The sequence below is a fragment of the Rana temporaria genome, chromosome 2, assembly GCF_905171775.1.
Source record: "Rana temporaria chromosome 2, aRanTem1.1, whole genome shotgun sequence".
Lineage (NCBI taxonomy): Eukaryota > Metazoa > Chordata > Amphibia > Anura > Ranidae > Rana > Rana temporaria.
The window spans coordinates 392305309-392331422 of NC_053490.1; the positions used below are offsets into that span (position 1 = coordinate 392305309).

General features: G+C 43.0%; 1 protein-coding gene across 7 annotated transcripts in view; it reads left to right on the top strand.

The window, feature by feature from the left end:
- The window catches only part of PUM1 (pumilio RNA binding family member 1), a 97444-nt gene that overhangs the window by 46378 nt on the left and 24952 nt on the right, over nucleotides 1–26114 (top strand). For all 7 annotated transcript variants that reach the window (XM_040338031.1, XM_040338032.1, XM_040338029.1 and 4 more), the window contains exons 12-19: nucleotides 2510–2653; nucleotides 2812–3096; nucleotides 3266–3502; nucleotides 12151–12418; nucleotides 13479–13608; nucleotides 18888–19022; nucleotides 25252–25389; nucleotides 25503–25628. In XM_040338031.1, the coding sequence (XP_040193965.1) occupies nucleotides 2510–2653; nucleotides 2812–3096; nucleotides 3266–3502; nucleotides 12151–12418; nucleotides 13479–13608; nucleotides 18888–19022; nucleotides 25252–25389; nucleotides 25503–25628 (1463 nt within the window). The remainder of the gene's footprint in view (nucleotides 1–2509; nucleotides 2654–2811; nucleotides 3097–3265; nucleotides 3503–12150; nucleotides 12419–13478; nucleotides 13609–18887; nucleotides 19023–25251; nucleotides 25390–25502; nucleotides 25629–26114) is intronic.

Here is a 26114-nt window from a genome sequence, read left to right on the forward strand (position 1 = left end):
ACTCAGTCAGATTTGGTTGCTGTCTTTCTCTATTGAAGAGATCCTCCCTCACTTCTTGTGCTGCTGGCACAACAGAAGGTGACAGGAAATGTACTTTAAAGGTGTGACAGTCATAAAAATTTGGTAGTTCTAATCGCCCTCCAATGGGGAAAAAGGTGTTGGCTGGTTATTCCACTTCAGTATATGCAGGTAGAAATGTAACTCTGGTTACTTACTGAAGTCAGCCCTTGTGAGTGTATTCTGGTATGGGGTATTGCTTGCAGAGGGTATTAAAGCAAACTCCAGCCAAACCGCTAAATACACTCATAAAATATATATAGAATAGCCATTTTACCAGCCAAAGAAATATCATTTTTGTCCATCTAGTCCTTAGATTCACGCAGCTCTACCACAAAGCCTAGTGGATGACATCTCTTGCCTGTAAGGTATACAGTGCCTTGAAAAAGTATTTATACTCCTTGAAATTTTCCAGCTGGAATGCTTAGATTAAAGCATAATTATATGTTAGAATGGCCCAGTCAAAGTCCAGATCTAAATTCAATTGAGAATCTGTGACAAGACTTGAAAGTTGCTGTTCATAGACCCTCTCCTTGCAACCCGACAGAGCTTGAGTTATTTTGCAAAGAAGAATGGCCAAAAAGGTGTGCAAATCTGGTAGAGACATACCCAAAAACACTTGCCGCTGTAATTGCAGTGTAAGGTGTTTCTACAAAGTATTGATTTAGGAGGGCTGAATACGCCTTTTATCATTTTCCTTCCACTTCACAATTATGTGCCACTTTGTGTGGGTCTATAACATAAAATCCCAATAAAAAAACATTTATATTTTTGGTTGTAACATGACAAAATTTGGAAAATTTCAAGGGGTATGAATACTTTTTCAAGGCAATGTATAGTAGTGTACTTTCTCCACCCCTTGCCTGCTGACTAGATCATGACAGACAAATCATAGACTGATGAGATGATTATCTTTCTTTGTATCGGTATGTTCCATGTCGGCACATTTGCATACAGCACGCCTGAAGGGCTCTTGGCCCTAATGCTAATCCTATAGGTATTGCAAAATACAAGAGACTTGATATGAAGCCAAATTTAGGTAGTAGTGGTCGAAATAACTGAATGGAGAGCAGAATTAATTTATCTTGTCTTAAAGTGGTTGTAAACCCACTATTTGGACTTTTACCTACAGGTAAGCCTACAACAAGGCTTACCTGTAGGTAAGGGGAATATCTCCTTAAACCTGCACGGTTTAGGAGATATTACCCCCGCAATGCGGGCGGCGCATGCGCAGGGGGGAATCCACGGCTGAAGGACCGGCATCGCCGGACCCTGCCGATTTTAAATCTCCCGCGCGCACGCGCGGGAGTGACGTCATCGCCGCTCCAGCCAATCACAGCGCTGGAGCGGCGATACCCGGAAGACACGCCGGAGCAAGATGACATCCTGCTCGGCGTGGACCAGGTAAGTGGTACACACCTCGTTCCGAGGTAAGTATTTCATAATAGGCTAGTATGCGGTGCATACTAGCCTATTATGCCTTTTGCATTGCAGGTTTGGGGGGAAAAAAAAAAAAGTTTATGCGGTTTACAACCACTTTAAAGAAGTTGTAAACCTCGGAAAAAATGAAACAAAACAAAAAACCATTGCATTACTAGACCAGAGAGTCGGCATTCCAGTACAGGACCGACATCTTCCACCGGAGTTACTTCCGTGTTCGGCTCTGATTGGCGGGAGCCGCCGGTCACAGCACGGCTACTGAAGAAACGGCACCAGCTGCCTGTTTCTTCAGTGCGCATGCGCCATCGACAGCAGCAGCACATATATCTCCTAAACTGTGGACGTTTAGGAGATATTCACAGTACCTACAGGTAAGCCTTTTTATAGGATTACCTGTAGGTAAAAGTGGTGTAACAGGGTTTACAACCACTTTAAAGCTGCACTTTAGGTATGGCACTTTTTTGCATAGAGTGCAGTTTTGCATTTTCTCAATGTATCAATCGTGACATCGCTGCCCTGCCTCTGCAGCTCTTTTAAGTTGGGAATGCTTTGCATTCATTGAGAAAATAGTGTTCTTGAATGGCACATGTGGCTGGCAAGCAACTTTGGGTGCACAGGACCTTGAAACAAGTGGAGATCACTGTAGTAGCGGTATCTACTACAGTGAATTCCAGCTTCCACAGGGATCCCATGCCTATGACACATGGTTACATTGGTCTAAGCTGGAATTGTGTCAAAATTTAACTTTAGCTTGCAAGTTGGAGTAGTTACTGGTTCTGTGGTTTTCCTGCAACATGTGTAATGTATGAAAGTACTGTATATAAAAATTGGGCATTTTAGTGCTTGCCGCCTATATATTTGTGACATACAGATTGTGATATATATATATATATATATATATATATATATATATATATATAATATATTCTCAATCTATTATATATTAAAATTATATTCTCTTCCATCTTCCCATCTTTTCTTACTTTTTTTACTTTTCTGTCTCTTCATTTAGGATATCCAGTTCTAGCTCCTGCTGCTTACTATGACCAAACAGGGGCACTTGTTGTGAATACTGGAGCCAGAAATGGACTGGGTGGCCCTGTTCGGCTGGTAGCTCCCGCACCAGTTATTATTAGTCCATCTGCAGCTCAAGCAGGTATGTAGCACTGTTGGAAACGCATATACAGCTGCATGTGTTTCAGTCTATTGTGCTAAACCGCCTCCTACAGCTACCATTAATTTTTTTTTAAATGATTTGAAAGGTGTTCAGTTGTCTTGTACATGAAAGCTGATCTTTTGCAATATATCTTTAAGCTGTTGCAGCAGCAGCTGCTTCTGCCAATGGACAAGGTGGTGCGTCAAATGGACCCTTTCGTCAATTGAATTCTCAACAGCCTCAGGGACAACCTCAACCACAAGGCAACCAGAATCTGGCATCAAGCTCGTTCTATGGCAACAGTTCCCTGACCAATAACTCTCAAAGCAGTTCCTTATTTTCACAAAGTTCAGGCCAGCCAGCGAATAGTTCATTGGGTTTTGGAAGCAGTGGATCACTGGGAGCAACGCTTAGTTCAGCACTGGGTGGCTTTGGAACAGCAGGTCAGTATTGGCAAAAAAGTAATAATAATAATAATAAAAACTCCATTAATTAGCATTTTGTTGTGCCTACAAATAAAGTCCTTGTTGTCTCTTTTATTATTTATTTTTCTTGACTGATATATATATATTTTTTTTATATAATATAATTTTTTTTTTTTTTTTCTATCAGTTGCTAATTCCAACACTAGCAGTGGATCGCGTCGTGATTCTCTGACTGGCAGTACAGATCTATACAAAAGGACTTCCAGCAGTTTGAATCCCATTGGACATAGCTTCTATAATGGTCTAGGCTTCTCTTCCTCTCCTGGTCCTGTAGGCATGCCCCTTCCAAGCCAGGCGGCCAGCCATTCCCAGACACCGCCACCATCTTTATCCTCTCATGGATCATCTTCCAGCCTTAATCTTGGTAAGAAGCCCTCTGTATTTGGTGGATGTGCGTATTTTCTTGTCACTCAGCATGCTTTCATTATGAAATTTATTTTTGTGTGTGCATAGTCATCATTTTGAGGTGAATGTGGTTAAAAAGAAAAAATATATATTTTGTTGGTCTTTGAAAGCCACAGGTTTCAGAGACAACTGGGTTATGCTCCCGCCTACAGGAGGATTTGGACATTGGCAAAAAAAAAAAAAAAAAAACAGCGATTGGCCTGGTATAACTTCTCCCACTGCCAGCATGTGTCAGTTTTTTTTTCATGCATATCCTCGGCAATAACTTTGGAGGCCATACCCGGACCCAGGATGGTCTAAATGATTGTGGGCCTACCTGGCACGTGACCTTCAGGCACAGCCTGTGGTGCTTTCCAGACATCTGTGTATTGTGTTTTTTAATATGAGTCCTCCTATCTGTGAACATGTGGAGAACTTTTTGGTTTACATTTTGGGCTGCAGGCAGGTGATGGGAATTTGCTTTGCATACTCTTCAAGGGTGAACAACGCTTTGAAGCTTCATTAAACACCCTCATCCTAGAAGTTTACTTGAGTGTAAGTTCTCATCTACCCCAGCAACAGAAGTCCAGCCCTCAAGCTGCGAAAAATATCCCTACGAGACAGAGTTCCTTAAGTTTTTTTTCCAAGGCTTAAAGTGACACTAAAGTCTTGTTGTTTCTTTTGTTTTGTTATAATTACCTGCCCTGTGTATTTTTGCACAGAGCAGCCCAGAGACTACTCTTCTTAGGTCCCCTGCCGGCACTCCTAGCCCCTCCCTCCTGCTAAATGTCCCCACAGCAAGCAGCTTGCTATGGGGGCACCTGAGCTGAGCCACTGCTCCCTGTGTCCATTCAGACACGGAACCTTGTCCTTGCCTCCTATACAGAATTGAGATCCAGGGGAATGTGGTACTCTGATTATATTGGACTCATTGCAAATGCTGTGTGGGCTTTTCCAAATCTTCTGTCCCAAAGAACAGTTTACCATCCTGCTTCATGGTTGCTGGCTTTCATGGCATGTCTGAAGCCCAGGTTTTGAGGGATGTGCGTCTGACTTGATAGTCTCCACAATGTTAAAAGCTATTTCCCACAAGGTCTAGCATTCCACAGGGAAAAGCATACATTGCTTGGTTTGAGGAGAGGACACTTAAAAATGTCAGAATTCGTCCCACACTCGTGCCTGGATCAACAATTGGTCCTCAAGTACAATTAAATGTCAGATCCCAGCACTTGTCATCTTGTTTCAGAGGCCATTAGCCACTCATTCCTTAAAGTGGATGTAAACCCCCCAAAAAATTTGATGTCACAATGTAGAGAATAAGATTTCCTATCATCTGTGCCCAGTCTTGCCACACAGAGTTAATCCAGCTCTGAGCAATCCTCTTTTTATTGTTCAGGGAAATAAAACAGACTTCCAGATAAAAACCAAAGTCCTTGCTTGAGTGACAGGTTATTTACATATATTGTGCACTGCTTGCAGACATACACAGCTTCTGTAAAAAGTGCTCAATTCACATCCCCCTCCCCTCTTCCCTCCAGCTATATATTCTGATGGCTGTTGCATTTTCTCATGGCACTGAACTGTGACTTACCCCATATTTTGAAAACATTTAATCAAAACACAGGGGAGGGGATGTGAATTGTGCACTTTTTTTTCAGAAGCAAGGACTTTGGTTTTTATCTAGAAGTCTGTTAATTTTCACTGAACAATAAGAGGATTGCTCAGAGCTGGATTAACTCTGTGTGGCAAGACTGGGCACAGATGATAGGAAATCGTATACTGTACATTGTGACCTAAAAAAAAAATTTTGGGGGGGTTTACATCCACTTTAAGTCCTTCACTCAGTGTTTCTCATGTGACTCCTACTGTGCGCTCATTAGTGTGTCTATGGTAGTTGAATTTGGATCTCTTTGCACTTTTACAGCCGCATTTTGAATCTAAAAAGGATATACCACTTTCCACACTCACAAGGTTGTGTTCTATGCTGCCATCACCTCTGTAAGGCATGTATCTGGACTTGACAACATTGTCCTGTAAAGAACATTTTCTGCTCTTATACAAGGACGTAGTGGAATTCAGGTCTAGAGAGTTCAGGCCAAACTCAAAAGAAAGCTGCCACTGTTGTTCAATCAACTGGCCATGGCATTTCCCATCCTGTAGCTGCACATGTGCACTATTGAACAGGGATACTTGTGATATAATTGGCCTAATATGGCTATGTAAGGTCCAAGTTTTATCCTAATGTGGCTTTATAAGATTTTTGGTGTTATGAGCATCCCTCCCCCTTTTGTGTATGTGAAGCTGCAGGGCAGGGAATACCCTGGTCCTAGTTAATTTGGCATCGGTGGATAGAAGTGACGGCTTCCACCTGGGTTCCAAACCTGAGCTCATCAACTAGTCTAGAGCTTCCTCCTTCACAATACGATTTCAGCCTTTCACATTAACCAGGACAATGTGCTTTTGTCACTCTCTACTGCAAGTACATCAGGAGATTTCTCTTCATTGTCTGTATGTTTCGAGCGGTGCGTCTACCTTTTAGCCACTGCTTCCATTAGAAAGACTTGAGACTCTCTGCTATTTCTGATAGTCCACGTAAAGGGAAATATCATCATTCAAGCCATTGACCTTAAGGATCATGTTCCACTCCTTCCTTTTCAACGTTCACTCTTTTCTAGATCTATTGGTGCTTCCTATGCTAATTTGCATCAGGCAATTGTTTTCTAGATTTGCTGCCACCTGGTCTTCTAAAGCTGACCATACACTATATACAATCTCTGCACAGTCTTCTTTAGACTTGCCAAGTAATATAAAACCTAAACAGTTAATTTGCATTTCATCAGACCCCTGAACTACATTTTTGATGGTAGATCTAAATCTGATTGTGTAGTGTATGATCGATCACCTTTAGTTTTACCAGGTGGATATTCAGGACTACTGTAATGCCAGCTTTGGGGATAAGGTCTGTCAGGCAGCTTTGTTTTTATTTGGGTCTTTTGGTGTTTTGTTTGCTGTTTTGCCCACGCCTCATTTGCACTGCTTTTGGATGGTCCCAGTTGCCTCTGGATTACTGTGCCTTCCTCAATGAATGAGAGAGAAAAATTAATTATTTTGTATTCACCATAAAATCCTTTACTTGGAAGCTCATTGAGGGACACAGGCCCCACCCCTCTGTGTTCTATGGTCTCACTGTATTCACTACTTATAAAAATATAACTTGCTGGGAGGGGTTATTCTAGGCTCTTCACAGTTTTTTGTTTGCCAATGTCAAGATTTATCTGTAGGCAGTAGTATAACACAATTGTGTCTGAATCCTGTGTCCCTCAGTGAACTTCAAAGGAATTTTCTGGCAAGTACAAAAATCTATTTTTAATTTCTTATAATAGCCTCTAGTTGCATTAGCTGATTTAAAAATTGCTATGTTGCTTGGCTGTGACTTTTGCTGGCATACACGTATATATTTTCGGATGAAAATATTTGTATGAACATTCTTTGTACATTCAATAAATGGACGAATGTCATTTGAAAATTTCAGCTGCCTTTTAACGTTCGATTTAAAGAAATTTAATTTCTGAACAAAAACCACATACACTGTCCAAATATTAGTTTTAGAAGTTTTTAGTTGTACTCCTTCAAATTTTTCTGGCTAGTACACACAATTAGAATATCGGATAAATGGTCATCATTTTTTTTATTTTATTTTTTTGCATGCTAGTCTCATATTGAAAACCAATAGGGTTACTGAAGTTATAAATTGTATCGTAATATATTATTTCGTTTCTGACCATGCATGGTCTTGGTAATGTGTGTGTTTGTTTTTTGTTTTTCCTCGTACAAATACTATACTAATTGCATGAAAATCGTTCGTTCTGTTATCATACGGGGAAAAAAAATGTGCTTGTCCCTTTGGATATTTTTGCATAAACTGTTGTGATTGGTTCTCAAAAGCTGTTTTCTCTTTTGATAGTCTGTGTGTGTACGGGCCTTAATTAGAAAATCGAACGTTCTTGAAATTAAATTTGAAAAAAAAAAATGGAAAAAAGTGTATATAAGCACCTGTTTCATCCCATGTTTCCAGCCTTCACCATTATTGCAGAGCAAGAAATCCTGTTTTTTTAAAGTGTATTTTTTCACCACATTTAAACACTATATTGATTTGTAGGCGCCAGCAAATGGGACATATCGGGAAATTCCAGCATGCGCAGACAACTGACGGCAGACCCCCATCCCCCCCCCCCCCCCCCCCCCTGCTGCTGGAGGGATGCACTTAATTTTAATAAGTGACCGTTCTGTTTACAGAGGAGCTCCAGTCATTTGTGTTAAGTCGGCAGCTTTAAAAACTATAGCTGCTGACTCTCTTTTTAAACATGCACTCGCCTGTCCCAGGATCCAGCCATGTGCTTGGGTTCTTTCCATCGGTCTTCTGTCCCCGACATCTCAACTGTGGGCACTGACAGCTTGCAGCTTCACAGCTAAGTGCCCACTGCACCTGCGAGAACCGCGCCATGCATTGTGAATGGTCCCGAAGTCTTCTTGAACTTGTGAGGGTGGGAAGAGTAGAACTCACGCTCAGATTGCCTAGGTGATTGCGGCTAAAGTGGGAGCAGCTACCTGTCAAAACCAGTTATTCAGGTATCATTGACCTGGTTTTCAGAAATGGCAGTGCTTTTACTTAATTTGGCAAAGGCTCCTAACAAGTAATCTGCTGGCTTTACAATTAAAAACTCAAAACATTGACAAAAATATATTAAAGGCATAGGGCACCCTAGGACAAAACAGAAAAATAAGTTCTGTGGTGTGCATAGCACGCTACGCGACCAGTATGCTGGCAAGATTTTGGCGAACAGTAAATGGGCTTAAGGGGGGGAATCCTTAAAACAGAATCTGAGGCTAGTTGCTATGTACACTGTGCACAATTATTAAGCAAGTTGTATTTTTGAGGACTAACTTCATTATTGAACAACTACAGTACTCATGGTCAATCCAAAATGTTAATAAACCTCAAACCTGAATATTAAGCAAGTAAAAGTGAGGTTTGGGCTTTCTTAGAATATCTGTGTGCACAATTATTGGGCAACTATTACGTTAGGTTCACATATATGCAATCTCAGACACTGCATGTGATTCGCACCCGCACCATAGATGGCGATCACATGTGATGCGAGTTCAGCCATACAGTTGTATGGCTGAACTCGCATTAGATTGGCAGAAATCAGATCGCATGGGTGTTCTCACTTACGCAATCCAATTCCTGTGAGAGTTCACGCTGCAATCTTAGAACTGATCTGAACATTGTATTGACACTGCCTGCGGGAGATATGCGATGCATGAATCATCGCTATAATCATGCTAGTTCCCGCATCGCAAAAGTGTGAACCTAGACTGAGTGTGCAGAATTATTAGGCCCCTTTCACACGGACGGATAGAATGGTGCTTTTAGCTGCGGATTTTCTAGTTTTCTACCGCAGCTAAAAGCACACAATGGTTTTTCTATGGCCCCATTCACACTCGGCGTTTAGCTGCGATTTCGTTACATGCGGTTTGGTGTGAATAGAAAAAATAGAATTGAATGCGTCCAGGAGCGATTTAGCGCAGCTATATGCACATAATTGCAGTCTTTTGTGTCAACTGCGGATAGCAGCGTGAGAAAAAAAAACAGGAAGGGCATCTAATCCAACATTTTTTTAAAAGGGTTGCTATGGGAATGACTACCGCATGTAATCGCAATGTACAAATGCAGCTAATCGCAGTGCCTGGAGTCTCTTGAATTTCACAGAACATATACATGCTTTTAACTGCGGCAAAACAGCCGTCCGTGTGAAAGGCGCCTTATGCAATTTTAAATGATAAACTTTTTCCCATCTCATTTGTTTGTTTTCCTTAAAGTTAAAATAAACAACTCAAAATTTACAAATTTTATTTTATTTCTGACATTTCCAAAAAAATATACCAGTGACCAATATAGCCATCCTTCTTTTCAGTAACGGTCATAAGCCTTCCATTCATGGAGTCTGTCAGTTTCTTGATCTGTTGATGATCAACTTTTTGTGCAGAAGCAACCACAACCTCCCAAACACTGTTCAGAGGTTTTTTCCTTCACCGTTTAAGAAGGGCCCACAAGTTCTCAATAGAGTTTAGGTCAGGTGAGGAATCGGGCCATGTCATTATTCTTTCATCTTTTAAGGCCTTTACTGGCTAGCTATGCAGTGGAATACTAAGATGCATACAATGGAGTATTGTCTTGCATAAATATCATGGTTGTCTTGAAATATGCAGACTTTTTTTTTTTTTTTTTCCGGTACCACTGCTTGAAGAAAGTATCTTCTAAATACTGGCAGGTAGGTTTGGGAGTTAATTTTGAGTCTATCTTCAACTCAAAGGTCCAACTAGTTCATCTTTTAATAATACCAGCCCATACCAGTACCCCACCTGCACCTCACTGGCATCTTGAGTCAAATTGGAGCTCTGTACTTGTTACTGATCCAGCCACAGGCCCATCCATTTGGTCCGTCAAGAGTTACTCTTATCTCATAAGTCCATAAAACCTTTGAAAAATTTGTCCTGCAGATTTTTTTGGGCCCAGTCATGTTTCAACTTGTCTTGTTCAGTGGTGGTCGGGTTTCAGCCCTCCTTACCTTTGCCATGTCTCTGAGCACTGAAAACCTTGTACCTCTGGGCACTCCAGGTAGGTTGCAGTTCTGGAATATGACTGCACTGGGGGATAATGGGTTCCTGGTTGCTTCATGTTTGATTCTTCTCAAATCTTTGGCAGTCATTTGCATAATTTTTTTCTTTTTTTCTCAACATGTTTTCTTGCGACCCTGTTGACTATTTGCAACAAAACTGTTGATGGTTCTGTGATCATGCCCCAATATCTTAGCAATTGCAAGAGTGCTGCATCCCTCTGAAAGACCTTCTCTTTTTTTTTTTTTTTTTTTACTTTTCAGAGTCAGTAATTTTTTACATTTTTTTTTTTTGGCTGCCTAATTATGCACACCTTGATATATTGTGGTGTTCTCCTTAGGCCACACCCTCCATCATTGCACAAATGCACATTAACCTGATATGCCTAAATTCAATGAGCATTCAAGTTTATACAGCTTGGAGTTGGACAATTCTGAATAAAAATTATGACTTGGTCAAAATACTTGCCTAATAATTGTGCACACTGTGTATACTATAGTTCTTGTACCCACAAAATATTCCTAATTACTGTATGACAGCCGATGGCCTCAGTGTGTGAGAGAGCATTGCCCTGCTATCTCCATGGCACTACAAATCCCAGCATATAGGGCTCCTAGTTCTCAGCTTTCCACATAGTGCACCAGAAGATTTCACTGCCCCCCACCCGATGCCCTCTAACCCAGCCACACACGACCAGCACTGTGCCCCTCCCCACTCTCGCCTTACATCAGTGTCCCAGCTGGCCCTCCTCCCCTCTGTCAGACTCCCTGTTCTGTTGTCCGCATGGGAGAACCCAGGAAGTGGAGCACTAGGAGGCAGAGTAAGTCTGGAGGAGGAGGCTACATCCTTTTCTTAATGCTGGGACATGTGCAAGCACATTGTTGGTTGCTAGGATGACAGGCGGGCTTGGCAACAATTATCATTTACAGTGGTGGGCAGCAGCTGGGGGGGGGGGGGGGGAATTGGGAGTGTAAATCACCATGGACACTACAGGGCCTCTGTATTTTTATAGATGGTTTTGACCTGTCCACAGACCTTTACGGACAGGAGAAACCAGGGTGTTTGCAAACTGTCCATAAAATTATGGATGGTTGGCAACCCTGTTGCCTACAGAGCACACTCTCTACAGCCTTTGCCTCCTTTCCAAGAAGACATGCCTGTATACTGGTTTTCAATTTATCAGAATACACATAGGTGCTTTGAAAGGTCGTCTGGGGTGCTCTTTGAGGATGTAAGCAAAGGTACAGCATGCAGTAATTTTTTTCATTGTGGCAAAAAAAGTACTGTGTGATGAGCTGTTTAAAGTCAGTTTTCTTTAGCTAGATCATCTACTTAAAGTGCTGACATTTCTTGGATGAGGGTAGTTGGTTTCTGCACCTATTTGTTCTACATTATTAGAGCAGAACTTCATCTCTCACTCAACGCTGACTATTTTAATCCTTATGCCGCTAGCATTAGTAAGTAGATGGGAAAGTGTATCATATTTATTTGTGTTAAACTTCTTTTTTACATTTCTTCAGTTACTTCCTGGTTTCTAGGCCTAGGCAAATGATGTCATACATCCCAGCAGTCATCAGGATGGGGAGGAGGGGTTTTCTCAGCTAAGCATACCCTCCTGCCTGCATGCCTGAGCTAAGGGCAGGTGGATTCCAGGAAGTAAATGCTACATGAATCATTTGCCCTTATTCAAGATGGCCACAGCAGGAAATGCTAGGGGGTGTTTTTCAAAGTGATCTCAACAAAATAAAGCACGGAGACATGGATAGGTGAGTTTGCTTTGAATATTAACAATTAATTAAATAGCTTTTTTGGTTTGTGGTGCTCAGATGCAGTGTAGTTCTGCTTTAAATGCTGCAGACGACAAGGTACTATTTCTGTTTATTATAGTGTTTGTTTTATTTTATCAACAAAAAATAAAGAAGCTATAACAAGATTTCTTATTTGCAGGAGGATTGACAAATGGCAGTGGCCGATACATATCTGCTGCACCCGGGGCAGAGGCTAAGTACCGCAGTGCGAGTAGTGCATCAAGTTTATTTAGCCCAAGCAGCACGCTTTTTCCATCTTCCCGACTTCGCTATGGTATGTCTGATGTGATGCCCTCAGGTCGGAGCAGATTGCTTGAAGACTTTAGGAATAATCGTTATCCTAACCTTCAGTTGCGAGAAATTGCTGGTCATATTATTGAGTTTTCTCAGGACCAGCATGGATCTAGGTATTGTACCTTCATTTACTGTGCATTTAAAATAAAATTATTTTTATATATATATATATATATATATATATATATATATATATACAATTTATTTTTCCCTTCAGTGGCCTTAATGCATTAAAATGACCTGTTGCAAGACTGGGGATCTCTAGAAATCACTGCCTTTTCCATCCCAACTCTCCCACCCCACAACTCCCTTTCTCCCACTTATCCCTCTATACCCCCTCCCACCCTGCTCTCACCCAACTCCCAAACCACCCACCCTACATACTTTTTTGCAAGTACTCACGGATACCTATCCCCTAGAAAGAGTATCAGTACTCGTACTCTGTGTTAAAGTGTTATCTGTGCATCCCTACCAAATATACTGCCTTGACGAGAAAATCTGAGTCCCTCATTATTTGTAAAACAAACTGGTAGTCGCTGCTAGCTGCATGGTCCGTTGAGAGAACACCAGTACCTGCACTCATTCACTAACTGGAGAGGCTTTCATGATTTTTAATATCTGGCCTAAATCTACTGGTTGCTGCTGTTAGTAGAAACTTGTAATTTAAGGAAAAAATGTAGCAGAAGAAACGGAAACATCCATTCTTCTACGGACACAAAGTGAAATGGGTGGGACGCATTTAAATTCGCAAAGAGACTGGTCTTTTAAGTTTCTGGGTGCCTAGTGTCCATTTTTCTTTCAAGTGAAACCCTAGGTTTTTCACTATCAAGCAGTGTCCCTCAAAAAACCACACAAATACTGGTAAAAAGACCAAAAATGCAACAGATAAGAGTTTTCTTTCTCTTCTATCAGTGAAAATGGCTGTAAACTAGGGAATTCAATGGATTTTGGAAAGGTATACTTTCTTCATAGTTCAAGTTCAGCATATTTATCATTGCGACATAGTGGGGGTGAAATTGAGTTGCCAATATGACAAGAGGATCCAACCTTTTCTCTATATCAAGAGCTTGGGGGGAGTGGGGGTATAGGTAGCCCTTCATTTAATTTTGGTTCTACTAATATTTGCTTATGTTTAAATCCTTTTTTTTTTTTTTTTGTGCTTTTGTTCAACAGGTTCATCCAGCTGAAGTTGGAGCGTGCAACTCCAGCGGAGAGACAGTTGGTATTTAATGAGATCCTACAAGCTGCTTATCAGTTGATGGTGGATGTATTTGGAAACTACGTCATACAGAAGTTTTTTGAGGTAGCTTTTCTTTTCTATGGGACGGGTGTTGCTGGCGCAAATGGAAAGACAAAATTTGTTCTGTATTGGTTGGTTTGCTGCAATCCAAAAAAATGCAAGTCACTCTATGGTGTCTCGCCCAAAATTAAATTGGTATAGTATATAGATTGTGCTACCCCGGTGGTTGACCTGCATCCACCTAAATCCTGTGCAATAATTACAATTATTAACCCCTATATATATCACCCATAAATGACAATCCACCAAACATATATGTGTATATAAATGTGTACCAGGTGCTCATATATACAAATATTCTTCTCAGGATGTGAAAACACACACATATGCGTACCATACACATATTTAATAGTGCGCGTAAGAAAGAGCATGCGTTTCCCTATATCAGGTTCACAAAAAAATTCTTATCACAAAGACAAACAACTTTTTTAGTGACAAAAATATATATATATATATATATATATATATATATATATATATATATATATATATATATATATATATATATATATACATATATACATACATACATACATACATACACACTATATATATATATATATATATATATATATATATATATATATATATATTAGGGGTGTTGAATATAATCGATGCATCGCGATTCGGGGCCCCCCGATTTGGCATCGATGCATGTGACCCCAATAATCGATGTCGGGTGACGTCATCCCGACTTGCCCCGCCCCTCCCAGGAGATCGCTCCGAGCAGGTCTTTTAAAATGTTTTTTTTTAATAAATGCGCGTTGTAATCCATTAATTGGCAATCGCTGTGTGTGCTTTTTTTAAATTTATGCAGATTCATACCTCATAGCTCCGTGTGTAGTAACTGTACATGCGATCATGTGACTCCATGGTCCGGCCCGCCTCTCTCTTCCTCTGTCCTCTCACATCCCTCGTCTCAAAGTCTCTTCTGATGTCAGTCCCGCCCGCCTCTCTTGTGATCTGTTACTTTAGCTATAGACGATGGGCGGGGCTGAGAACGGACATCAGGAGAGAGAGGCAGGTCCGAGCATGGAGTCACATGAGGGGAATAGAATACAGTTCTATACACACAGAGACATGAGGTATGATTCTGCATATGTTTTAAAAAGCACATTACAGCAGTGGCTATAACAGCATTTATTATCACAGGTATTTTATCAGCAGTCTGACTCTTACACGTGCTCTGGCTGCCTGTGCTGACATTTCTTTGCTTTGCACATTCCACTGTGTTAACTCCTAGTGTGCTGGAATGTGCAAAGAGTCAGAGAAATTTCAGCAGACAGTGCAGTGCAGTGAAACTCACAGGGCTGTCAATTGTGGAATCTAATCCCTGAGTCCTGCCCCCCCCCCCCCCCCCAGCAGCCATGTGTGTATTTCTGTGCACTTTTTAAAGGGGAGTTTCACCCTATTTACACCCTTTAAAAATTAACAGATGACAATGAACCCTCAATAAAAAATATCATCGAGGACTTGGAAATGTGTCAATTGTAATAGAAAATAAATAACACGGTAGTCCTCGCTGTACTGATGTTTTTATTGAGGGTTCATTCATCTGTGCATTTTTAAAGGGCGTATTGATGACAATGTCGGCACATAAAAACACACTGAAAATGCACAGGCAAAATCATGTATTTTCCTCATTGTTCCCTCCAATCATCCTCTGTGCGCATAACAGCATGTAAGTACAGAGGAGGAGGGGGTGCTGTTATCCGGGGACACAGGGGGGGTACGGGCATGTAGTGGAATCTGATGTGTCACCTGTGATAAGTCATTGTCACTGCAGGGACTGGGCTGTATGGAGGAGATATCTGATCATCTCCTGTACTATGTCTGCAGTCTCTGATCATCTACTGTACTATGTCTGCAGTCTCTGATCATCTCCCTGTACTATGTCTGCAGTCTCTGATCATCTCCCTGTACTATGTCTGCAGTCTCTGATCATCTCCTGTACTATGTCCGCAGTCTCTGATCATCTCCTGTACTATGTCTGCAGTCTCTGATCATCTCCTGTACTATGTCTGCAGTCTCTGATCATCTCCTGTACTATGTCTGCAGTCTCTGATCATCTCCTGTACTATGTCTGCAGTCTCTGATCATCTCCTGTACTATGTCTGCAGTCTCTGATCATCTCCCTGTACTATGTCTGCAGTCTCTGATCATCTCCCTGTACTATGTCTGCAGTTTCTGATCATCTCCCTGTACTATGTCTGCAGTCTCTGATCATCTCCTGTACTATGTCTGCAGTCTCTGATCATCTCCTGTACTATGTCTGCAGTCTCTGATCATCTCCTGTAGCATGTCTGCAGTCTCTGATCATCTCCTTTAGTATTTTGGGGGGAGAGCCATGCGCACTTGCGCTGCAATCGTGATGCATCGCCGAATCGAATCGTGGACTTGATAATCGTAATCGCATCGAATCGTGAGACCGGTGAAGATGCGCAGCCCTAATATATATATATATATATATATATATATATATATATATATATATATATATATATATATATATATATACTGTATATATATATATATATATATATTAGAGATTAAATAGAGGATTTCTAAATTGATCCTCTTCCCTTTAAAGTCCCAATGTGATAACCAAGTGCTCTTAGGCAATCAATACTCCTCCTGCGGAGTGTTAAAACACAACGTGATTTCACCACTTCTGTGATTAGTCCCATCACCGTTAAGAATGGCCACTCACCAGACCACATTCAATAAATGCATTTGGTTCATTCCGAAATTGCACTCACAACGAAATGTGAGTGCAATATATGCTTTGTTTTTTAAATAATAAATTATTTTACCTACTACACTATGAGGGGCACTCTTTTTCTGTGAGCTTTTGTAGAAAAAAAGAGACCACATTAATATACCCAAGACACCTGACAGTTGTGGAGACGCAAAATAGGAGTGGTTATCCTGGGAATGAACCAAAGGCATTTATTGAATGTGATCTGGTGAGTGGCCATTCTTAACGGTGATGGGACTATCACGGAAGTGGTGAAATCACGTTGTGTTGTAACACTCCACAAGAGGAGTATTGATTGCCTAAGAGCACTTGGTTATCACATTGGGACTTTAACCACTTAAGGACCGCCTCCTGCACATATACGTCGGCAGAATGGCAGGGTTGGGCACGTACAGGTACGTCCTGCACTAGTACCCAGTCGCGGGCGCGCTCCCGCGACCCGGTCCGAAGCTCCGTGACCGCGGGACTCGCGGACCCGATCGCCGCTGGAGTCCCACGATCGGTCCCCGGAGCTGAAGAACGGGGAGAGCCAGCATCAATCGTGTCATCCCTTTTTATAGGGGGACACAATCGATGACATCACACCTACAGCCACACCCCCCTACAGTTGTAAACACACTTCAGGTCACACATAACCCCATCAGCGCCCCCTGTGGTTAACTCCCAAACTACAATTGTCATTTTCACAATAAACAATGCATTTTAAATGCATTTTTTGCTGTGAAAATTACAATGGTCCCAAAAATGTGTCAAAATTGTCCGCCATAATGTCAGTCACGAAAAAAATCGCTCATCGCCGCCATTAGTAGTAAAAAAAAAAAAAAATGCAATAACACTATCCCCTATTTTGTGAACGCTATACATTTTGCGCAAACCAACCGATAAACGCTTATTGCGATTTTTTTTTTTTTTTGTATTACCAAAAATGGGTAGAAGAATAATTATCGGCCTAAACTGAAATTTTTTTTTTTTATATATTTTTGGGGGATATTTATTATAGCAAAAAGTAAAAATGTTTGCATTTACTTCAAAATTGTCGCTCTATTTTTGTTTATAGCGCAAAAAATAAAAACCACAGAGGTGATCAAATACCACCAAAATAAAGCTCTATTTGTGGGGAAAAAAGGACGCCAATTTTGTTTGGGAGCCACGTCGCACGACCGCGCAATTGTCAGTTAAAACGACGAAAAAAGGGGCCTGGTCTTTTACCTGCATTTTGGTCCAGGTCTTAAGTGGTTAAAGGGAAGAGGATCCATTTAGAAATCCTCTATTTAATTTCTAATATTTTTTTATAATATATATTTTTTTTTATATATATTTTTTGGTCACTAATTCTTTGTGATAAGAATTTTTTTGTGAACCTGATATAGGGGAACGCACGCTCTTTCTTAGTATTTAATACGTGTATGGTACGCATATGTGTGTGTTTTCACATCCTTCTGAGAAGAATATTTGTATATATGAGCACCTGGTACACATTTATATACACATATATGTTTGGTGGATTGTCATTTATGGGTGATGTATATAGGGGTTAATAATTGTAATTATTGCACAGGATTTAGGTGGATGCAGGTCAACCACCAGGGTAGCGCAATCCATAGCTTTTTCTTTTCTTAGCATTTATCTAATCAGACTTCACTTACTAACAAAATATTCATTTTTAAATCTAATATTCTTATGATCATTCATATTTCTGTCATTAAAGCAGATGGACCTTCCATGCAAATAGAAGTTCTGCTTTACTGCCAGCCTCCCACCACCAAAACAAAATTACCTGCAAACAAATCTAACTTTAACTTGAGGTTTTAAAAAATATCTTCCAGCATTTTCAGGAGGCGTGGGTGACTGCACTGCTTCCTAGACATTCAAAATCCTTCAAAAATGCACTATTATATTGGGCTGAAGGGCATGCATGTAGGATGTCAAAATGCTCCGCTATCCAGGAAGGCAGCAGTGAAGCATTGTGATGTCCCCTGTGCCCCTTTTTTTTGCAGCTAATGTTTAGAAGGTGGAGCCTGGTGGAAAAACATGGAAGGTCCAGTTTAATTGTTTACAGGGTGCACAGACACCCTTAAATCTGGTTGAAGGCTCTAGATTTTGAGGAGTGAGCCTACTATTGCATATTTTATTTAAATATCACTACCTAGGCTAGTGGTTGCCAACGTACAAAATATAGGTACCTCATCTGTGGACCCTGGCATACACAAAGGGCTAACTATATGTAATACAAGTCAGGACTATCAGACTGGATGTACTACACTAGAGGAACAGATGGACAAGAGACTCTGGACATGCTACAAGTTTGGTTGCAGACTGGGAACAAGCTGCAGAAGACAGTGAGCTACTGAGGACATATCATATTGGCCTAGTATAGATCACTGCTTGTATACAAATTGCTGGGGTCCAGGGGCCACACAATAATAAATGCTAGGGGGCCTCTGGGGCTATAGTTTAAGCACCAGGGATCTAGGATGTTGATCAACACAAGTAAACTAGGCATTTCATCCGTTTTCTTTTGCAGTTTGGAAGTCTAGAACAGAAGTTGGCACTTGCAGAAAGAATTCGCGGACATGTTCTTTCCCTGGCTTTGCAGATGTATGGATGTCGAGTAATTCAAAAAGCGCTCGAGTTCATCCCACCTGACCAGCAGGTCATCGTAAGTCAACCTTGCATAGCTGTTTTTGCTTTTACTCGGAGTGGTATTTCATAAGTTGCACTCTGTAGTATTTATCGGTGGAAATTATTTTAATATATGTTCCTGTAATCTCGTGTGAACACCAGTGCTCCCGGATGCATGCTCATGGACATCATTTCCCAATTGCCCCACTCTTTCTTTTTTTTCTTCTGGAAAATACATTCGTGAGCTTACATAAGATTACAGGAGCACAGTGTATTTGTAAAAACGAATATTGCCAGAAATACACCACAGCTGGGACTTTGGAGCACTATGAATACAGGCATATTTTGTGCTGTACAACTATATGGCTATATTTGCGTTCATGTGCATGAACCCTTATCTAGACTATTTATTTGAGGATCTTTCACAACCTTGTTAAAAAAAAATGTATGCAAGGATATTCCCCGTTCTGCCTAATGACATGTCAGGGATCTTCTGTTCCCAGATATCGGGAACAGTGATCTCTGTCATGTCCCAGTGAGCCCATCCCCCCTATAGTTAGAACTTACCCAGGGAACGCACTTAACCCCTTGATGGCCCCCCTATTGTTAACCCCTTCCATGCCAGTTTAATTTTTATTGATCAGTGCATTTTTTTTTTTTCCAATAACAATTTTATTGATCAAGTTTGTACATACATAACTTACAGTTCTCCAAAAAAAGGATGCAGATAAAGACAACATAAAAAAGAAGGCACAGTAACATTAAAACAGAGAGTGCTCAATACCTTTTGCTTACTGTAGTCTGCTATATCAGCTTGTCTATCGATTCCGATAGCGCCAGTGTGGCGGGGTGCAAACTTGCCCTCGTCTATAAGGACTGCCTGTGTGTTGTGGCTAGAGTGATCAAGAAGCCTAACTGGCTGTATAGTATGTCAGTCGGAGTCCTTAGCGGACTCCAAATTTAGGGAGGGGGGAAGAGTAGGGAGAGATTGTCATCACGTTGGGCCACGTACCGTCTCAAGGCGGGTCCTCCTGGCGCTCCCAGACAGTGTCATGTGCCTCCATCCAGTCCCGCAATCTGGCGGTCATTTTCTCCATAGTTTCCACGTCCTTGATCCGGGCGTATAGGGCCTCATGGGGAGGGGGAGAGCGGCGCTTCCAATGTAACGCCACTAAACATCTCGCTGCCTTAATGATGTGGCTGGCCAGTTTCTTATACGGGGACGGGAGCTTTAGTGGTGAAAGACCCAGGAGGAAATATTTTGGGGATGAGGGAATCTCTCTGTCCAGGAGTCGCTCCAGCAATTGCTGGACCGAGTCCCAGAAAGAGACTATCAGCGGGCAGCTCCAATAAATGTGGAGGAGGGTACCCCTAGCCCCAAGGCAACATCAACAGCGGTTCCGAGCTAGAGGGATAGATGGCGTGGAGGACGTCCGGAGTCATGTACCAGAAGCACAAGATTTTATAGGCATTTTCTTTATAAAGCGCGCAGATCGAGCTTTTCGCAGCCTGTGTCCAAATCCCACGCCATTGTTCCAGGGGGATCTCCTCGCCAAGAGCCTTTTCCCATTTAATCATGTATGCATGTTTGCCCTTTACCTCCATGGGCCAAACACATTGCAGTATAGCGTATATCCCTGAAATCAGTCTCCTTCTGGCTGAGCCCGCCAGGATCATGCTTTCGAATGGAGTCTGAGTGCTATCGTTAAGGCAGTGTTTCTCAATTCCAGTCCTCAGGCCCCCCCAACAGGTCAGGTTTTCAGGATTTCCCTCAGATGAAAAGGCTGTGGTGATTACTAAGGCAGTGAAACTGATCAAATCGCCTGTGCAAAATAATGGAAATCCTGAAAACCTGACCTGTTGGGGGGGCCTGAGGACTGGAATTGAGAAACACTGCGTTAAGGCAAGGTGGCATATCTGGAGATACCCGTAAAATTCCCGGCTCGTGAGGTCATATTGTGTCTGTAATTCGGCAAAGGGGCGCCGTCTACGGGTCAGGGGATCCACCAGGTTACCAAAATGAAAGAGATTCCGCGATGTCCAGGGGAAGGACATTCGATGTGTGAGTCTGTCTGGGACCTTAGGGTTACAGGCAAAGGAGGTCTGGAGCGAACTGTCAGAGGTCAGTTCATGATTTGGTAGCAGCTTGCTCCACAGCCGCCGTAGCATCGACACCGGGCCAAGCATGCGTTCGGGGTCTACCTCCGCGTTTGCACTACACAATAGATTGTTGGGATGGATCGGGGCTAACCATAGTTTCTCAATTTCCGTCCATTTATTATATGAACGTAGTGTAAACCAAGACGCTATGGCCCGAAGCTGGGCCGCTTGATAATACCTAATAAGGTCAAGAAAGGCCAGACCTCCATCCGATCGGGGCGCCGTTCGGACCTATCATGGTATCCTATGACGCTTGTAATTCCTCAGGTGGGCGTATGGGACTGGGATGGGCAGTGTCTGGAATAGGTATAGGACCTTCGGAAGGACAGTCATTTTCAGACGCCACCCTCCCTAGGAGGGATACATGATGTTTTTTCCACTGTAGGAGTAGGGCTCTAATAGATCGGAAAAGGGGGGGGAGAGTTTTCCTGGTACAGTGTGCCAAATCTGGGTGTAATGTGTATACCCAGGTACTTCAGGGCCGTAGTTTTCCAAGTATATGGGAAGCACGTCTGCAAGTGGGCCACCTCGCTCGCCGGCATGTTAAGCGGGAGCGCTTCTGACTTGGATGCATTAATTTTTGACGCCATATCGATCGAGTTCTGCATGTAAATTCGGGAGGGACGTTCTAGGCTGGGTCAGGGATAAAATTACATTGTCCGCAAATAGTGATATCTTAAACTCCCGATCTCTAACCATCATGCCCTTGATGCTCGCGTTTCCTCGAATCGTGGCTGCCAGGGGTTCTACACACAGTGCAAATAGCAGGGGAGACAACGGACATCTTTGCCTGGTGCCATTAGTCACCGGGAACGAGGACGAGAGAGCGAAGGGTGTTTTAACCTGGGAAGAGGAGTTTGCGTATAGGTGTCGAATCGCTTGCATAAAGGGTCTGCGTCCAGGCTAAGTAGAAAGGACTGCAAGTCCTCCCTGTTCGCCACCTCCACCTGGTCAACTATTTTCCTGGTGTTGTCCCCCGCTTGGCGGAGTGGGACAAAGCCCACCTGATCTTTATGGATAAGGGAGGGGAGGACCGTATTCAGGCGGACAGAGGAGGGCTATAGGTCTATAATTGGCACAAAGGGACGGGTCTTTGTCTGGCTTGGGTATCACCGTGATGAATAAACGTTGCATATCTACAGGGGCGGGGGTATTGTGGAGAAATGCGTTAAACAGTTTGCACATATAGGGGAGCAGTATAGGGTGAAATGCCTTATAGTATTCATAAGGGAAGCCATCCAGTCCCGGGGCCTTGCTAGACGGCAGGGATTTAATAGTGAACTCTAGTTCCTCTTCTGTTAAGGGGGATCAAGTCCTCCGGCCGTAGTCGGGATACCCCACTTTGCTCGAGGTATTGACTTATACGTTGGGCGATATCAAGAGGGAGGGGGCCGCTCGGAATGTCAGGGTTATTATAGAGGTGCGTGTAGAACTCCGCGAACGAGTGGGCTATCTCTTGGGTGTGTGATCATGGTCCCAGAGCTGGTTTTGATTTGGTGAGGCGTTGAGACTGGAGTGCTGTCTCACAGCTTCGGAGCCAGGAGGGAGTGGGCCTTGTTTCCCTTGTCATAAAACTGCCGTAGACCAACTAAGGCTTTGTCCACCCTGTCTATTGCTATGTCACTCAGGGTCGCACGCAGGGATGTAATCTTTTTAAGGAGCGCCAGGGTGGGTGAGCTCTGCAAGCGGCGCTCCAACACTTTGCGCTCTCCTTCTGTCCGCACTTTGAGGGCTTGTGTGTCTTTCTGCATGGCGGCCGACAGGGCTAAACATTTTCCCTGTAACACTGCTTTATGGGCTTCCCATAATGTGAGAGGCATCGTGTCTGGTGTATCATTTTCCGCAAAATAGTACTTTAGTTAGTACTCTAATTCGGACTGCAAGGGGGAGTGCTGTAGGAGAAATGTATTCAGCCGCCAAGTACACGGCCTGCGGGTGGGGGTACCCAGTGCTATAGGGACATGATCTGACCAGGATAGCGGGAGGATCTGGGCTTTACTGGTCAGTCTAAGGGCTGTGTTGTTAACAAAAAAATGATCTATTTGGGAGTGAGTGCGGTGGGGGGACTCGCCAGGCATCAAAGAGAGCGTAGCGTCACGATAGCTGGCGGAACTGCCTCGAGTCCCTGAGGACTCGGGCAGAAACAGCCCTGGGGTTTAACACGTGGTGTTCCGACGCAGCAGATTGGGTCAAGTTAAAGTCCCCCCCAAGCACTAATATCCCGTGATCCGAGCGATGAAGGCGGGCGTAGACTTTGGATAGGAACCCAAGTTGATGGGTGTTCGGAGCGTATACCACGCAGAAGGTAACCCTCTGATCCTGCGTTCCTGGGGTAGGTGTCTGGGGCGGACACCCCACGGGAGGATTTCCGGACAGAGTCTGTGATGCATCTGCAAGGCCTGACGACAGCTATAGGGGGGGGGGGGGGGGGGGGGAGAGAGGAAGACCTATAGGGGGGGGGGGGGAGAGAGGAAGACCAAAAGGAAAGAAAAGAAGGATTAGATACATGAACCAATGATGAACTACTTCAAACAATACCTGTAACTTTTCAAGACCTATGAGGGCTAGTGGGCCCAGGTCTGTATGGCTTCCCACGTGCTTCCCCTAGATCCTTCCAGGGCCGAAGTAAATGAAAATATCGATACCCTAAATTTTCCATTGGCGATGCTTTAAAGACCTATAGTTTATCAGTTTAGTGTTACAAAGGAGATCTGGTGCTAGAATTATTGCTCTCATTCCGGCGTGATATGTAAGGTGTATTGCAATCATTTTTATTTTTTTTGGTGAAAGGTTCTTTAATGAAACATCCAGAGTCTAAAAGACGCTGCATGTCTCCTATGTGCTCCACATCGCTCTGCGTTACATTCTTTGCCGGCTGGGGAAAACTGTAAACAAGAACCTGAACGTGACGTCACTTACGGGTCAACAACTAGAAGGGGACACTTCTGCTCTACCCAGCAACACCAGCCAGTTAAAGCGGTGGTTCACCCATAAAAACAACTTCCCCCTATTACACTGCCCCCCCGCATTACAATACGAATATGCCATTCATTTTTTTTTGGCTGCTGTACATACCTGGGTACAGCTATTCACCCGTGTCCTCCGGGTTGCGAGTCCCGCGGGAGTGGGCGTTCCTACCATGGCGGTGATTGACGTTTTGACTAAAAAATGAGCTCCCCCCCGTCGCGTAAGCCGCGTCACGACTGGCGAAAGGAGCCGAACTGCGATGCGCAGTATAGCGCCGACTCGCCGTTCGGCTCCTTCCGCCAATCGTGGCGCTGCTTACTCGACGGGGGGAGCTCGTTTTTTAGTCAAAACGTCAATCACCGCCATGGTAGGAACGCCCACTCCCGCGGGACTCGCAACCCGGAGGACACGGGTGAATAGCTGTACCCAGGTATGTACAGCAGCCAAAAAAAAATGAATGGCATATTCGTATTGTAATGCGGGGGGGCAGTGTAATAGGGGGAAGTCGTTTTTATGGGTGAACCACCGCTTTAAAGAACAATCGAGAATGCTGACTGTGTGCGAAGGCACTATGGGCTTCTCTGGCAAACGAAAGGCTTTGTGACTATGAACATTGCTGTGTATGGCTACAAATAGGTTATGACTGAAGACAGGTTTATTTTTAAAGTGATTGTAAAGTCTCATGTTTTTAACTTAAAAAAAAAAATACAAACATGTTATACTTACCTGCTCTGTGCAGTGGTTTTGCACAGAGCAGCCCAGATCCTTCTCTTCTCGGGTCCCTCTTTGGTGCTCCCTCCTGTTGAGTGCCCCCACAGCAAGTAGCTTGCTATGGGGGCACCCCGATCTGCAGCTCCTCCCTGTGTCAATTTGTTTTTTCTCATTGGCTGATTGACTTTGACAACAGCGGTAGCCTATAGTGCTGGGCTGCTGTCTCAGCCAATGAGGAGGGAGTCCCGGTCAGCCGAGTGACTTGTGCAACATCGCTGGATCTAGAGGGACCTCAGGTAAGTATGAGGGGGGCTGCTGCATAGAATGCATTAAGAAACCTGCCTTTACAATCACTTAAAGTTAAGTTTTTCTTGTGTAAACAGTTTTTCATACTGTGAGTATTTGACTGCATCCCTTTTCTCTTCTAGAATGATATGGTCCGAGAACTGGATGGGCACGTTTTGAAATGTGTTAAGGACCAAAATGGAAATCATGTTGTACAGAAGTGCATAGAATGTGTCCAGCCACAGTCTCTGCAGTTTATCATTGATGCCTTCAAGAGTCAGGTCAGTTTTACATGGCAGGACCATGGTATAAACAAAGAATTTTGTAACTGTTATTAAAAATATACATGTTTTCCTTACACTAGTATATTTTAAAATAATCATGGTTTTTGCAGGTGTTTGCGCTCTCCACGCATCCGTATGGTTGCAGGGTGATTCAGAGGATTCTTGAGCACTGCCTTCCTGAGCAAACGCTGCCTATACTCGAAGAGTTGCACCAGCACACAGAACAGTTAGTACAGGTAATGCATAATTTCTTTGCTTTTCAATGTTTGCTATTTAGCTTTTTAATACATCTTACAGAATCGTGCCACATAAACTTGAAGCCGTTGTAACTCTGTTTAATGTTCAATTATTCGTAAGCTTGTTTCATATGAAGAAAACATACAGAAAGGCTTTAGCAATGCAGTGTATAGTCCTTGGTCTCTCTAGAGCAGTGGTTCTCAACCTGGGGGTCGGGACCCCCTCGGGGGTCAAATGATGATTTGCCAGGGGTCACCAAATCCTGGGCTGTTCCTGAAGCCTGCACTGTTCTCCCAGGAAGGGAGATGATAAAAGGGGGAGGAACAAAGAAAAATGGAGAGAAAGGAAGAGAGAGCAATGAAGACGGTTAGAGAGAGGGATGGGGGAAAAAAACAAGGAATTAGGATAGAGAGAGATGAAAGGAGAACCAAAAGAAAGAGTGGTACATCCTAAAATGTACTATAAGGGGTTTTAATATTGTACGA